The sequence below is a fragment of the Solanum tuberosum genome, unplaced genomic scaffold (genome assembly GCF_000226075.1).
Source record: "Solanum tuberosum cultivar DM 1-3 516 R44 unplaced genomic scaffold, SolTub_3.0 scf00283, whole genome shotgun sequence".
In the NCBI taxonomy this organism is placed as follows: Eukaryota; Viridiplantae; Streptophyta; class Magnoliopsida; order Solanales; family Solanaceae; genus Solanum; species Solanum tuberosum.
The window spans coordinates 144,994-162,126 of record NW_006239207.1 but is presented as its reverse complement, the minus strand read 5'-3'; the positions used below and the strand labels follow the sequence as shown (position 1 = coordinate 162,126).

General features: G+C 35.4%; 2 protein-coding genes across 2 annotated transcripts; one reads left to right on the top strand and one right to left on the bottom strand.

Moving 5' to 3' along the window:
- The first annotated feature begins 1,208 nt into the window (after positions 1 to 1,208).
- On the top strand, positions 1,209 to 14,188 carry GPI (glucose-6-phosphate isomerase). The gene is given in 23 exon segments (NM_001288294.1): positions 1,209 to 1,322; positions 1,403 to 1,479; positions 1,554 to 1,635; positions 1,704 to 1,751; positions 2,395 to 2,550; positions 2,626 to 2,722; positions 2,834 to 2,876; positions 3,095 to 3,162; positions 3,258 to 3,342; positions 5,081 to 5,129; positions 6,255 to 6,327; positions 6,470 to 6,530; positions 7,094 to 7,160; positions 8,094 to 8,150; positions 8,233 to 8,286; positions 8,369 to 8,497; positions 9,421 to 9,484; positions 11,130 to 11,203; positions 11,319 to 11,372; positions 11,451 to 11,519; positions 12,623 to 12,712; positions 12,807 to 12,914; positions 13,944 to 14,188. Coding segments are annotated over 23 exon segments (1,707 nt in total). The 5' UTR covers positions 1,209 to 1,271; the 3' UTR covers positions 13,995 to 14,188.
- A 278-nt stretch (positions 14,189 to 14,466) lies between these two features.
- Positions 14,467 to 16,039, bottom strand: LOC102598992 (50S ribosomal protein L13, chloroplastic-like). Its single transcript, XM_006358866.2, has 4 exons — positions 15,768 to 16,039; positions 15,488 to 15,673; positions 15,186 to 15,356; positions 14,467 to 14,775 (listed from the first exon to the last, which is right to left on the bottom strand). The coding sequence occupies exons 1-4, from the start codon at positions 15,981 to 15,983 to the stop codon at positions 14,659 to 14,661; spliced, it is 690 nt and encodes a 229-aa protein (XP_006358928.1). The 5' UTR covers positions 15,984 to 16,039; the 3' UTR covers positions 14,467 to 14,658.
- Positions 16,040 to 17,133: the final 1,094 nt, after the last annotated feature.

The window sequence follows — 17,133 nt, the reverse complement described above, 5'->3', positions numbered from 1 at the left end:
TTCTTTTTTTTTTTAAGCAAACAAGAAAAATTCAAAAATATGCACATAATAATCGGTAAAAGATTGCTAACCTACTACTATTGGGAAAATTTCAATTAGTACCGACAATAAATTCATTCTCTTTTCATATTTATATGTCACAGTTTTAGATTTTACGTCTTTTAAGAAACTAAATAAATTTATTATATAAGAGCCCGATATACCCCTCAATTTTGTCATTTAGAACTGATATGCCTCTCGTTTTGAAAGTGACTCATATATATCCTTACTTTTATACAAATGACTCACATATACCCCTACTGTTACAAAAGGAGCTCACATATACCGTTCATCTAATGGAAGTGAAAAAATATTAATTTTAAATTTTTTAAAAAAAATTCATATAGATATATATATGATCCTTCTAGTAAAGTTCAAGGTATATTTTAATTTAATTTTTTTTCATACATATATTATTTTTTGACTTCTTGATTATCATTATTTGAGTTTTTATTCTTATTTGTTTCTTTCATTCTTTAAAGTAAAGAAATTTTTTTTAAAACTATGTTTTTGTGGCTATATTATAATTTAAAACTATTTTTTTCGGCTACATTGTAATTTAATTTTTGTATTTGTAACAAAAAATGGTGCATCTATAATAAATTTTACAAAAAAATTAGTGAAACATAATTTTTTTTCACCATCAAAATAATAAATTTAAATTAGTCGTTGAAACAATAAATTAAAAAAAAAGAGATACATCTGATAAGGATCAAATATACTCATATGGATTATATTTATTTTAAAAATTAATTTTTTCGCTTCCGTTAGAAAAAAATAATATATGTGAACCATTTGCATAACAATAGGGCCACTTTCATAACGAGGGTATGAAAGCGGTATATTAGATCCTTTTCTCTACCTTTATTTAGTGATATCTTGAAGTCATGTTTTTCAATAAATAAATATAAATTAATTTATTTTGATTAATTAAATTGATCAATAATATCAATTAATCATTTAACTTTTCATATTTTCGAGAATAATAACCCTCAAATAAAATAGGAAAAATAATATAATATATACATTAATTTTATAATGAAATATTTATTTTTAATAAGGATAACATATATATAGTGATATAAATAGGAACGTTTTTATTTAATTTTGAGGCCAATACTTTTTCCCTTTTTGGCCTTAAATCAGTACATCTATCTGTTCAATTCAACACAGCTCCAATTCATATTCTTCTCCTAATCGTCTCGTCTCGAAAGAGTGAAATTTTTTCAGAGATGGCTTCGTCTGCTTTAATTAGCGATACTGAGTCCTGGAATGATTTGCGAGTAAGCAATTTCACAATTTTATGAATATGAATTACTCTTATATATGTTGTAATTAATGTGAAATTTCTCTTGTATCGCAGGCTCATGTTGAAGAAATTAACAAAACTCATTTGCGTGATTTGATGAATAACAATAATCGATGCCAATCAATGATGGTGTATGATACTTATTTGCTTTAATTCCTAAATTTTTCGAAACATTTTGATGATTTTATACCTAATCCATGTGTAGGGAGTTTGATGGGATTCTGATCGATTACTCGAGACAAAGAGCCACCCTTGATACATTGAATAAGCTCTTCAGTTTAGCTGAGGTTTGTTTGTTTCCTTATATGAATCACTTTCAGCTCATTTCGAAAGTTAACCTCGCATTCTGATGCAGGCAGCACGCGTTAAGGAGAAGATCATTCGGATGTTCAATGGAGAGCATGTAAGCCTAGTGCAATCATATTTATATTGAAGAATAGTTTATCATAGTTTCAGTAGGATAAGATAACTTTCTTCTTCAATACACTGGATTAAACTCGAATTGGGGAATGCAGTATGCTTATTTTGTCTTGTTGCCAAATGGAATCATCAACATCTTAAATGTTAATTGAGGAACTAGAATAATTTGTCAACATATTAGATATAATTGAGGAACTAGGATATCTTCTAACTCACAAAGGCATTTTTTTTTTGTCAGTACGTTTGGTCCTATGAGAAGCCAAACTTTTCATCAGAAAAATCATTAAGCACTTTGTATTAGTAGTATAAATTTGCATTTCCTCTATGCTACTAAACTGTTTAAAGGATTTACTTGTTGTCTCCTGTCTACAAAGTACAAACAGTTTTTCTCCTTCAAATAATAGGAATTTGTTAATTCAAATATTGACCATCAATATCAGTGTGCTCTAATGACTAGGGGACACTGACAAAGGATCATTAGTTAATCTGATATTAGCAACTCGAATCTCACATAACAATGGAGAAGTTACTAGTTCTTACAGTATTTAGATTTTTTTTTAGTTATTATGTTTATCCTGTCAACTAGTGAGTGGTTTGCCATCATTATTATTTAATCTTTCTTGTAGATAAATAGCACAGAAAACAGATCCGTTCTTCATGTTGCACTGCGTGCTCCAAGGGATGCAGTCATAAATAGTGACGGGAAGAATGTTGTCCCTGAGGTTTGGCACGTACTTGATAAGATTCGAGACTTCTCTGAGAGGGTTCGCAGTGGTGCCTGGGTAATATCGATCATCAAAGAGATATTCATTTAAGCAATACTGCTAAGTCTCTAATCAAGAGGCAATGCTTGATAGGTTGGAGCCACAGGAAAAACACTGAAAGATGTTGTAGCTGTTGGTATAGGTGGCAGTTTCTTAGGCCCTTTGTTCGTACACACAGCACTTCAAACAGGTACGTATATGACCCTCTCATCGAAACAAAAGCTATTCATTTGTTTTGCTTTCTTTGCTGTCTAGTTTTTAACTAGCCAAATGTTGAAATTTTAAACCTGGCATATTACAGAAGCAGAGGCTAGTGAGTGTGCAAGAGGGCGCCAGTTGCGATTGTAAGTGTGAAGGAATTATTTAAACCAATTCTGTGTTTGAGCAAGTAGTTTTGTTCTAAACTCATTTGGCTGATAGTAACCTTTTCACTGCCCTGCATCTATTGCCATACATGTTGTGTCCCGCTTTAAAAACTCCAATATTTCTAGTTTAGAGCAAAGAAAATGCTCTCATTCTGAATTGTTAGAAAAATTACATTTACATTTCTTTGTGGTTGCAGTCTCGCAAATGTTGATCCCATTGATGTAGCCCGAAATATAACAGGCTTGAATCCTGAAACAACTCTAGGTGAATGAATATTTATTGATGTTATTTTCCTACAAATAGAGAAATGTAAATATATCAGACTTATCCTTGATAATTTCTTCTTGTCTTGCTTGAAGTTGTGGTGGTCTCGAAGACTTTTACTACTGCCGAGACAATGCTAAATGCCCGTACAATGAGGGAATGGATCTCCTCTGCATTAGGGTAAGTGTGACAGTGTTTATTTTCCTACAAATAGAGAAATTTATTAATATTTAATGTTGTACTTTTGGACAATTGATTTTAATTCTGTGCCTCATTAATGGGAAGTATTGACAGTACAACTGATGGGACCTTAGTCTGTATCTCTGTCTGAAACTGACTATCTAGCCTGAGGTGGTTACCTTGGATCAATTGTGCATGAAGTTAGATTAACCTGCTTTACTGTCCTGGTTCTAACAAAACCCACAGTACCCACCTGGTTAAAGAGAATGTAGGTCTTGCCTCTTCCATCTCGAAAGATATTAAGAGAAATTCAGTTTTGGCATGTTGCTTTCTACCACATCGTTTCAAACGAAGTTTTACCATAACATTTGTCAAGGTGATATCAAGCTACGCAAAGAGAAACCCAGGTTCATCAGTTATGGTGCACACATTAATTTAACCTTTTTCTAGAAGGCACATTAATTTAACCTTTCAGTGACATATATATCTTTAGTCCATTCTTTGTTGACTTTTCCGTTGCTGGACAAATCTTAATTTGGTAAAGAAACCCTGGTAATTCTGAATGATGACTGCAGCCCTATTAAATTGGATAAATTGGTGTCGCAACAAGCAGAAGAACTACAATATCAGGATTCGAAGGAGACAATAGACAGTGAAGAAAGTGATGACCATGGAGATAATTATGAGGGTGCCGTGATGGTCATTGAGGGTGGATGATGCAAAATTATCGGAAACAGGGGAGGGGGGGGGGGGGGGGGGAGAGGGACATGCATACAATGATAATAATTGAGCCAGATGCTGATCGTGTGGAGGAAATAGAACCTCTAAACTCACTGGAGATTCAGGAGGAGAGCGACAGAGACATGGACACCACTCTCTGGGTGCATCAAAATATAATTAAGCTGAGCAAACAATTTGGTATTTGCTTTAAGGTGTGTGTCACCTCTTTTAAAAAATATTGATAACAGTAGGCAAGCAATTAGACGAGGCAGAAAAGGCACAACAATCCACAATTGAGAAGAAAGGCATGAATGAATTAAAAGGGCTGATGTTTGATATGAATTTCAAAAGCAATGGTGGTAGAAGCAAGGGGAAGGGAGATACTAACATGAATCAATGACGTTAAAAGTGATTTCATGGAATGTTAGGGGATTAAACATGAGCGATAAGCAAATGGAAGGAGTGATTAGCAGTCTCATTCACAAATGGAAGGCTGATTTTGTGTTTCAGAAGACGAAGTTAGAAGGAAATATTGAAGATAAGGTTGAGCAATTATGGGGGACGAGGAGTGTTAGATATGCCTAGTTGGAGGCAAGTGGTCAGGGGTGGGTGGGCTGCAAATTCTCATCCAAAAACTCAGGAATTCCACTGGTACATGACTGTGGTGTGTGCTCCCAATTGCAACAGGATGAGGCAAGAGGCATGGGAGCTGTTAGGGGTCTGTTTATTGATCTTTGGGTATTGGCGGGAGATTTTAATATGGTTAGATACCCATTAGAGAGGAAAATAGGACCTGCAGCAAAAGCACTGAATTTGTTGAATTCATTGATGATATGAAACTATAGGAAACAACTCGGGCAGGGGGGATAGAGCACTGAAGTGTATTGACCAGTGCTTATTTATTTATTTATGATGTTAGATCGGTGCTTATTTCTTTATGATGTTTAGTGTCGGTTTTGTTGTCACAAATCTTTGTTTGACTCGAACCTCCCTTTTCTGGGGATTCTTACTTTTGTAGACCCCTGGCAGTTGCAAAGCATATGGTTGCAGTTAGTACCAATCTTAAGGTGAGTCATCTCCTTTGCTCATCTTTTTGTGCGTCATTTGAACCACTTTTTGCAGTAAAATCATACTTATTCAAATTATTTCTAGCAAACATGTTTTTGTTCTTTCGCCTTTGTGGGATATTGTATCTTTGAGTTTAGCTTGATTTTGATAGTGTATCTTTGTTTAAGACAAAGGATCACAAGATTTCTGACTTGCAGCTTGCACACCCTTTGACATGACATAGAGTTTTAGATGTTAACTTGACATATATATTATATTAGTAGTAGTAGAAGGAAAATTTTATGGGATGATCAAAAAGTTAGCTTGATAGAGAAAATATCACATCACATCCCATCAACTTCAAAATTTTGATATTCTAATGATTTTGAATTATTGAAAGTTCTGAAAGTTTTGTAGAAGTGGGATTCTATTAAACAAATATTAACTATTCCAAAAGTCCCATCAATTGGAGGGGGTATCAGAGTACATCCAATTTTCCTATAGATAAATCATGATGAAGTACTGGAGAACGGCTTATTTCTATTTTTATCCCGAAATGTAAATGGATCCTGTTTCATCGCCAGGTCAACAGTAATGACTATTAGAATTATAGTCCTAAAAGGTTTTCCCCTAATTAGTGCATTTTGTAGAATGTCTTTTTTTTTTTTGATCGGTTGCATTTTGTAGGAAGTATAGTGCATCTTCTTCTAGTTTGTCTTACAATTTCCCTCATCTAGTGAGTAATTGTTAATCTATTGTTCCTCCTACAAATTTAAACAATATGCTTCTTCCTGGATGTTGGGGCTTTGTATCCGGGGAGGACAGTGTAATTTTATTTAGGTGGTGCTTTGGCTAGTATGATCATGCATATTCAAGTGTTACTATTATACCTGGATTGTGTATACAACACAGCCCTTTTACCCTTTTTATTTTTAATTTTCCATGTCATCTGTTATAAGCAGAACGACTGGGCAACTTTATTCTGTTGAATTCATCTGTTGTATGGATTGAAGAGTACATTTTTTGTTGTTCATAATAAAGGATATTAGAGATTTCTGGTTTTACTAGATCTTAAATTTCATCACTGAAGATACATTATATATTAGACCACTATATTCTTTACTAAATGTATCAATTTGTAACAGCTCGTAGAACAATTTGGCATCGATCCAAATAATGCATTCGCTTTCTGGGACTGGGTAGGAGGTCGATATAGTGGTAAGTCTTTTTAAGAGTATCTCGGCAGATGCACACAGATTTTGCTATCAAATTTTGGTGTTCTAAATATATATTAAAGGATTACTTAACTAAAAAAAAAAGGAAATTTATCAAATATATTTATTGTAATCCTTTTTTGCAGTCTGCAGCGCAGTTGGAGTATTGCCTCTTTCTCTGCAATATGGATTTTCCATTGTTGAGAAGTAAGTAATTTGCAGCTACCTTTGCACATTGACCCTTCATGTTATTTTAATATCTCATGCACCCTTGACATTGACCGTACACGCCTAAACGTTATAGGTTTTTTAATTGTGTACTTTTCTCATGATCTATTGACAGGTCAAGTATAAACCAAATCTGCTGATTAGTTCTATCCATAAGATCTGGTCTTTTTTATTTCATAATCATTACCTTGAGTTTATGGTGAAAAGCTAGACTGGAAACAAATTGCCACCTTTTTCCCCTTAGCGATGGCAGGCTGTACTTCTTCTATTGCATAGTTTGGTGTCTCCATCTCTTAGCTTAATTATTAGGATGTTGGTTGCCAACTTTATTGGTTTGGCGGATTAACTTTCTACATCAAGAGAACACTATATATCTGAAGCCCCCAGGGTTTTGTCTTCCGAAGAATTGGTTGTCATAGGGTAGCAGCTTCCTTAATTGTTATGTTGCATGTTATAGGTGTTTCGTTTTGCTACCTTTTTTTCTTTTGCTTCTGTTTGTACTGCTTTAATAATTTTTTCTGACATGTTCTCTACGTGTTAAGATTTCTGAAGGGAGCTTCGAGTGTTGATCAGCATTTCCTCTCAGCACCATTTGAGAAAAATATACCTGTATGTCCCAGCTCATAGAAACTTATGTTTATGTTCTCTCTTATACTTAATTGTTCTGTTCTCTTATGCATAGTGCTGTAATATTTCTGTAATGTTCACTTGGTATACACTGTGATGTAATTACATCGGTGAGCGGCGCGTTCCGCCTTAGAGAGTTCAGAAGTCCAAACTGAGGGGCTAAGTGAAAATTCACACTTCACAAACAATAAATACTTTGTCAGATTGTTTGATGCAAATGTACGTGTATGCTTATACTGATGTATAGCATGTCTCCTTGTGTTTCCTCCATATCTTAGACTGGTAGCTTCATTCTACTCCTAGCCAATGAGGTGCTATGTTGATTAAGTTTGCATCTCTACCCAGATATTGAGCCAAGCCTGTACCCTTGATTCGTTGTCGGATACAATTTTCCCAGAGCAATCAAACGGTTTGTAGCTTTAATTGCATGATCAGCTGTTATGACGATTGGGACGGTTCAGTGTCTTCTAGCCTGGTCCCGTCTGGCATGTTTGCATTCTGATTATTCTTACCAAGCTAGTGAATCTTAAGTTTTCCCTTCTGTGGTTAGGCCTCTTTCTCTGTTACCTGTTTGTTTCATAAGGATCAAAGCTTTCCTAGCTCCGGGCTTTGTTACATATTTTATATATACACTTTGTTGCCTCTTTATTTCTCTGCAATAAATTGTATTTAGCTTTATTTTTCTATTTTTCCCTCATTCTCTTCATACATCGAACTCTTGAAGATTCTTTTGCAATTACTTGCACCTTTGGTTATTGGATTATTCTGCCAATATAACAAATTCTACGCCTCAATCCCAAGTATTATCTGCTAATAGCAACTTTATATTCTGCTTTTCTAGTCAGATGCTTGATTTGCTTATATCACATCACTAAACTCAATTGCTTGATTCTTAATATCACATCGTTGTTTCAGGTGCTTTTAGGCTTGCTGAGTGTGTGGAATGTTTCATTCCTTGGATATCCAGCAAGAGTGAGTATATTATCATTCTGCTTCCCTGTGGGGTATCTGGTTGACTCATCATTACCATACTACTAAACATTTGATATTTCAGGCAATATTACCCTATTCTCAAGCACTGGAGAAGTTGGCACCTCATATTCAACAGGCATGTTACTCTTAACTTTCTTGCTTGTATGTTATTCTAGATGCCATACTTACGTCCTTTACAAAAATTTGATTGAATTCAGGTCAGTATGGAGAGTAATGGGAAAGGGGTGTCTATTGATGGTGTCCCTCTTCCTTACCAGACTGGTGAAATTGACTTTGGTGAACCAGGGACGAATGGCCAACACAGCTTTTACCAATTAATTCACCAGGTAGCATAAATTTCCAGTTTCAAGACTTCATGTTTTTTTCCTGAAATTATACCCATTCTGTACTTGATTTAGGCAGGTAACATGTGTCAACTTCTTCTTGTTCAAGATTGTATTAACACTTACAGTTTGTTGACTACATTTTTATCTTAATATACTGTTCAACTTAATTAAAATGTAATTGTAGAAGCTTTATGTTGTTATTTTGTTGTTGTAGGTGTAGGGATTATGTCATTAAAATATCTCGTGCGAAAAGCGGCTGTAAGAAAAGCGTATTACTCTTTTGCTTGAATTAAGAATCTTCGAGCATATTAATGATATAATCTGAAGAAGACCTACAAGGTTATTAGAAAATCCGATTTGCCTTCCTGTCCCACAAACTATAGTTTCGACATGCTATGTAATATATCACGTGAATTAATTTAGGAAATTTGTGAGTCTTGTTGTTATTAGGTGGTGCTTTGGTTCTTCATTTTTTTTTTTTTGGGGATGTGGCTCTGGAAGGATGTCAATTTGGAGGTTCTAGGGTTGGTTAGCGATGACGGTCCACAACTCTTACTTACATCTCCATCTCTGCAAGAAGAGTAACCACCTCCCCCTCAAACAACCACCCCAAAAGGCAAGCTGAAAGAAGAAAGGGGTTCCAGGGGTGTTATTTGAGTGGAATTAGTTATTTGTTTTCTATTTGATGATGTTACCTCGTTTTATCAGTCTCCTTAACTTTATATATTTCAGCTTTATACTCTTTTAAGATATCATAAAAGGTACAGATCAAATGTTGCTTGGAATGCCATACTTTTTTCTTGAATTATTTTTTGTTCTGATTGTTATTAGTAAAACAAGTGCTCATGTATCTACTCTTGGTATGTTTAGTTTTTTACAAAATCTCACTTGAATATTGAACACCATCTTCCTGGAATTTTCAGGGTCGTGTTATTCCTTGTGATTTTATTGGTGTTGTTAAGAGTCAGCAACCTATTTACCTGAAAGGTATCAATTCCTTTTACTTTTATATTCTTGTTCTTCTTTTCCATGTGGTCTGATGAGCGATATATAAAATGTAATCCTTGTGGTTATGAAAGATAGTATAGAGTTTATCATTTCCACAAGGATTGGCACAAATAACTATTCTTGTAGCTGAGGTGGCTATAAACCACGAGCATTGCAATGGAAATTAAACAAGTTAAAGACTCATGAGATATTCGTGAAACGGGCAGTGGATGATAATTTACAATGAGACGAACTAGGGCAATCAACGAGATAGGTTAATCTCTAAGGATATACTCTTATTCAAGGTTCGCTTCTTGGTATTATTGAATCTTGTGAATTCAATAATTAATTAGATCATCTGCTGCTAACAGAGATTCTTCTTTAGAATTAACTCAGTTTTCATTAGATAAAATAATGAAACCATTACAAACTTGTGCAAGGTGATGAGATTTGTTCAAGGAAAACTCCATGCAGATGTTTTCTAACTTCAGTTCAGATTAATAATTTATAAGTGCTTCCAATTACTTAGAAGAATTACTAAATATGAACCGAACCATACGATGTGAAGATGTCACACCCCAAACCCGGGGAGGTGCGATCGGCACCGGGTGGCTCACTTGACTGAGCGAACCGACTGAAACCACACAACTTCAAGACTCAAAACCACAGGAAATCTGGGCCGACAAGGCCGCCATACACAACACTGGCTACAACCGTCGAACATCTTCATACATCACTCCCTTGATACAATATGGGTGACATTAAGCTATCCGTCTATGTCCTTTGAGAAAATTACTCCGTAGAAAAGAAGTACATTGGAAATAAGAATAAAAAACTAGAAAACATTACAACCAACTTCTCAATACAAACTATTGCATTTAATTGATCATTGATGGGAACTCTTCGAATCCTCATGTCTCCAAGCGAGGAGCCTTCCTCTACATCTTCGTAGGTCAAAAGTCCTTCCAAGTGGTGCTTTCCATGTATTTATACTGTGTAGAAATGACCTTGTACAAAAATACCCTTAATGAACCTAAGCAGGATCACACATGCCCAAAATTAGCCTAGCACGCCGTGCTAAGAGTAAAATCCCGAGACTCTAATTTCAACAACAGATAGCCCAAATTGACCTTGCACAGTGTGCCACACAATGCTTGGCATGCGGTGCCAAAAGGGATTTCCCAAGACCATAATTTCTGCAGTTCTGATCCAAAATTGCCCTGGCACCTCGTGCCATACGGTGCTAGGGTAATTTTGGGTCTTTTATTTTTTCTTGTCAATTTTTCTCATGCACACTTTGTTCCCGACCCATGAGCTTGACTTTGGTTAATTTCCTTGAACTTCTATTCAGACTTGGAAGCTTCATTTCATCTGTTTTCGCTCCAAATTAGTTCTACTGGAGAACAAGTCCTACACAATGAAACACACATATTAATTATGTAATGCTTAGATTCTAGCTCAAACACAATTAAAGTATTCAATTATAAGGTGAAAGGTAGCTAACAAGCTACTTTTCTAGCCTAATTTCATGGTCTCTCATTCCCATTTTACAGAGGAAGACAAAATAAAACATTGACACCTAGGTACAGTCTGCTGCTTATTCCATTTGCTTCCCTTTATCTAATTTTGGGCAACTCATTTTCAGATGAAGTGGTGAATAACCATGATGAGCTCATGTCGAACTTCTTTGCGCAGCCAGATGCCCTTGCTTATGGGAAGGCGAGACACTTTTTCTCTTTTTTACAATATACCCACTGGCCACCACATACCTGTATAGTTAAAATTAGGAAATATATATCATTCAATTGATTATCAGTATCAACTTTCTCCGCAGACACCAGAGCAGTTGCAAAAGGAGAATATTCCTGAGCATCTTGTTTCTCATAAGGTATTTTGTACATTCCTTACTTGATGATATTGTGCTATACTTAGAGGTCTATTCTTAAACTCCTCCAATATCTTGCAGACATTTTCTGGAAATCGACCTTCTCTAAGTATACTACTTCCATCATTGAATGCTTACAACATCGGACAGGTATGAGATATTAGACATTAAAGTATTTTACAAGTGTTTCTGAGTTTTGATTGACACAGTATGTCCTATGAGTTGAGTTTGTACAATTGTATAAGTGACCGTGTGAAACTTAGTGCTACCTTTCTTGAACTGCATCAATGATTTTCATATGAATTTTGTTTGTCACTAATGCAAGCTTCGTGCAATGGGCTGCCCATTTATTTATTTTTGAGTAGTAGAGCTTAGGGGGAAAGCGTGAGAAAGAATAGCTTACTGCATTTGAAAGAGACAATGAGGTGATTCCTTTGAGGTCAATTGATATTACATTTTGCCAAATAAATTTCTTCAATGAAATTACCATATAAAATTAATTAACTGAAAAGCTAATAACTTGCTACTTGCAATGACCAATTGAATCTTGTACTCGGTGATCTTAATCCCTTTAAAAGTTCCATGTGAAGCTAGTCGATGTACATTCCTCCAATCTCTTCTCTTGCTTCTTTACAGTCAATAAATGACTTGATAGTACATGTCCCTTAGCTGGTATAAAGTCCCACGTTAGGACACAAGCCTTTCTAATTTGCTCCTATAGAAATAGATATAAATAAAGATGCAGAGGGAGAGATAGCTTGTTTCAAGTCAAAGTCAGAGCCACATTTCTGTTAGAAAACTAACTCACGATCCCCGATACTGGAATTATGCATCTCCTTTATCCCGAGATCTCTGCCGTGTTTCTTTGCAGTTGGAGAAGAGGCTAAAAGGGTGGAATAGGTATACTAGTACTAACCAAATTATCCTGTGAGAGAAGAGCTACATTTTAGACCACCTTTAATGATAATTTGACAGTTGATGAACTTGACACAGTGTTTGCAAGTAGTAGTATTGCCTGTAGGATGGTGAGAGAATGCTCATTATATTTTCTCAGACATTTCTTTGTCATGGTTGATTAAAGGAGATTCCTGTTTGATTATGGTGTTTTCTCAAGATAATATCTTTCATCTTGACCTTTGTCTTCATTTCTGTGGCATGCTGCAAGTAGGGACAATTATCCCCGTGTAAAGACTCATGCCTCTTCTTGTGATCCCTAATCTCATCTTAACGCTATCATCTTCCCTTTCTTTCAGTTACTGGCCATCTACGAGCACAGAGTTGCAGTCCAAGGGTTTGTATGGTGTATCAATTCTTTTGATCAGTGGGGTGTGGAGCTAGGAAAGGTACTTCTAAGAGAATGCTTTAAAATTGAGTAATTGAACATTCTATGATACTAATACAATACTGAGTTACCTTGTTTATTAATGTCCTCTGCAGTCTCTAGCGACTCAAGTTAGAAAGCAACTTCATGCATCTCGTAAGAAAGGAGAATCAGTTGAAGGCTTCAATTTCAGCACCAAAACGTTGATAACAAGATATCTCGAGGTATGACATGATTTCGTTAGACCAAAAGTGGAAAAACTTGAGTTCTCAAATCCTGGGTAACAAGGTTGCTTATGGTATCCCAGCAAATCACCCAGATTGTTGCATGGAAGTTCTTCTTTCACTTTTGGAAATATGCTACTTTAGAAAATGAGATTTGACATTTCCAAGCTTATCTGGAAAAGAAAAGAAAAGAAAAGAAAAGTTAAACTTTTTTATTTTTGAAGTTAAATAGGCAACATTCAGACATGTTAACGTGTTTCAGTTCTTAGGCAACACGAAACAATTTTCATCCAAAGAATCTTCAGATTGAAGTCATTTAATTCCTTCATGGGACACTGCATTGATTTCCCATTAAAACTTCCTCTGGCCTCTTTTGGTTAACTCTTTTATGCTTAAGGTAAATTTTTAAGATATCTTTTTCTGGACATTAATTCCAAGAAGATTATTTCTATGTATTCTAGACTGCTTTCATGGGCATTGACCCCTGATTAATCGTGAGTTTGTAAAACATAACTCTCTCTATTTTCCCTGGCTTCTGGTGCCATGGGGCAAGTGTAAGAGTTCCATGTAAGTTAGCAACAATATGGTGGTGCTTCTGGTGCCATGGGGCAAGTGCAAGAGTTCCATGTAAGTTAGCAACAATATGGTGGTACAAGCATATTGGATAGTGGTTCACATCACTTGCACGACTTAGTCTCAGAATAGAAGTTCGCTATTCTTAGGGGTCGCTTGGTATGGACCAAGGATGTCCCCCTGGGATCATAATTCCACATCACATATGGGATAGATTTATATCGTATCAGCCAAGAACACTGACCAAACACGGGATAAATGTAATTCTAAGTTTTATACTGTGAGTAGGACCAAAAGACCCATTAGTGCCTAAGCCTTGACAACCCACCAGAGGGTTCATTGCGTTTTTATGATAAGTAGTTCATTTCACAATTTTGATGTGCTATTGCTTCCTTAACACTTGGAGACTATATTCATTGGAGGTTCACTGGAGTTATTTTTTTTTTTTTTTGGCAGGCAAGTGCTGATGTTCCTTCTGATCCTTCAACTCTTCTACCAAACATATGAGGAATGTTAAGAATGGGGTTTGATGACCACGGTTTAACGGAGGCCTCAACTTCACTACCAAGCAAAATGAACAAATTTTAATCAATCAGTTTTGAAGTTTACATAAAAGTTTTGGTGTTGTATGGCCACTCATCTTGGCAAACATATCGCTGCAGTTGTATCAATAAAATTCAAAGCATTTATTTGTGGTTTCATTTGTAAAAATAATGGTCTTTTAACTTGCAAGTCGGTGTCAGTTTGTGAAAGTGAACAAAGTATTAGCCTGATTGTGAAAAAAATAATTTTCTATTGAAAACAGGTGCGAAAGTGAATTTCAAGTCTCTTTTTGAATCTTCAACGTTCCATCGCAAATGTTAAACTTTTACTTATTTTCTAAAAAACACAATTCAAATGCTAGCTCTCACCAGCATGGAACTTAGAATGCCAAATTGAATAACTTATAAAACCTCAAACACAAGGACACGGAACGAGGGGAGTGAAGAAATATTCATTAGAACTGAAACCTAAAGGACATCAATGAGGTGTAGGCAAATAAATTTGTAATGGAAAACCTCTACAGAAGAAAAGAAAAGCAGGAGCCCAGGTACAATTTCAAATATGAAGTTCAACAGACAACTTAAAGGAGTATCAACAGCCAAAAATGAGAGCTGGAATCACTTGGAGTTCACCGTTGCTTCTGTATCCTCTTGTCTCTAATGGGCAATTCAACAGGTTTCTGTGCCTCATGAGGATGTTCAGGACCTTTATACACCTTAAGATGTGTAAATAGTTGTCTACCAAGCTGCATAAACAGAAAATTGAATCGTTTTAGAATGTGGAGTGGAGTGTATAAAATGCAGAAATCTATCTTTTTTCTACTGATTGTAATCAGTGATTCAAGGCAAAGCAAGTGCAATCACCACGATCCAATAAATGACCTTGTCAATTTCTACCAGAAGACACTGTTGCATAATTCACATCTGCCTAGTGTATACAATAGCCATACAGATTAAGGGTCTTTTATGCACAGGTGTATCTAGGATGTACAATCATTTGGTTTATATGTGTGTGTAGAGATAAATACTACACACACACACAGACACACAAGTATATTGTAAGTTCCATGGATGCATTAATGGAGTCCCTAATAATTATATGTAAATTGCCAAACATCTTCATGAAACAACAGAATAGTAAAGCATGCATACTGACCCTCCCTTTGGGAAGCATGCCACGGACAGCATGCTCAATGATTCTTTCAGGAATTCTCTGTTGCAGTTGATCAAAAGTCTCTACTGTCATCCCACCTGGTCGGCCGGAGTGCCTCCTATAAAGTTTTTGGCTCCTCTTCTTCCCGGATACAGCAACCTTCTCAGCATTAATCTTTTGGTGTTCAAGTAAAAACAGAATTGCTCAGATATAAAATTGCAGACTAGCAAATAAAAGAGATCTAGTATTGAGGATATGGAACCTATAATTGACAAAGGATGGTTAGAGAAAAACACACTACTTACCACTATGACAAATGCGCCCATGTCAACACTTGGAGTGTATGTGGCCAGATTCTTCCCTCTCATATGTATGGCTATAGTTGATGCCATTCTTCCAAGAATTTTGTCACTGGCATCAATGATATACCAAGGTTTGTCAGTGTTCACATGGTCAGCAGCCTTGGGATACCATGTCTCGTTCCAAATGTCCTAGACGAAGAAACAAGAATTCAGTTATTTAATTCTCCATTCAATCAAGACAATGTTTTTTCCCCCAAAATTCGAGAAAAAAGGAGAAGTTTACAGGGCCATCGATTTCAGATTCTTCGAACATCCATCGCTGGTCAAGAGGAATATACGCAGCTTTGTCTTGGTAGCCAATTCGACTTGTCCGATTGTTCCTGGAAAGGGGTAGGGACGAGGGCGCTACCATGGACAAACCCAGAAATGGGGTTTTGTTAGACAAGGATTTTGGTGAAGGACAAGTCAACATTAATGAACAACAATAGTGAACAGCCATTCTTCTTAGCTCTATCTTCTTCTCTCTATTAAGCTCTATCTAAGTAGATAAGGGGAACAAACTCTAATATCTATTTATTTATACAAATAAATAATAATAAAAGTATATTTAAATGCGGACAATATTAATAAAAATAGAGCTGTAATTATCTGTCTATTTTTTTTAATTTATTTAAAAAATATTCCAAATCTACACTATTTCTCATAGTTAAAGTTGTAAATCTCAATTTCTAAAGAGTTTCTTGAGCTAATTCCTTACCTAGCTATGCCTACTTTCAATTGTGACAAATCCCTATAGAAATTTACATGAAAAACCTTCAACTAGTATCACACATAAACATTGTTGTAATTTTAATCATGTATAGAAAACATAATTTTTCACGGACCCTCGGCCCATCCTATCCGCCCATATGGATTCTTTAATTCCCTACGGAGGGTTCCATAAAGGTTTCGCAAAAAATTCATCCAAAAGCCATATCATCAAAATATTCATGGACACACGAAAAAATTGAGAAAATCGCCTAATTCTTGTAAATTGTGATTTGACATATGCAAATGTAAGAGTTAAAGATTAGGAGTTCATTTACAACCTGCAACCAACACTATAGATCCATCCTCAGTAGCATAGTCATTCAAACTTTAATTCCACCACATATTATTGGAGAAAATGATTTAAAACATTACAGAGGGGCATATAATTTCAAGCAAACTTGTCAGTAAGCTAAGTCTTCGAATAGCAACATCAAAACAATGTGTGATTCTGATAAAAACTCTACGAATCCAGACTATTACACTCCCCACTAATAAATAATAGAGATGATACTTGCAAAAAGTGCTACATTTAAAATTCGAAACTACAATAAACTATGAAGTGTATACAAAAGCATGCAACAAGTCCTTGAAGCTTGGTTTGTCTTAGCATCATCATAATGTAAATGACTCCTTTTTTTGTGATACTTATTCACTGAGTAGCTCTACTGAGAGAGAATATTAAGAAGTGTTGCAAAAATGTTGACAGTTTAAAACATGTATCAAAGAACATTTTAGGTTATTGATGAAATAATTAATTTGCAAATACAATTATTAATGATCTTTTGCATTGGGAAGAAAATAAGTATAATTTTTTTCACGTTAAATAGCGATCGAATATG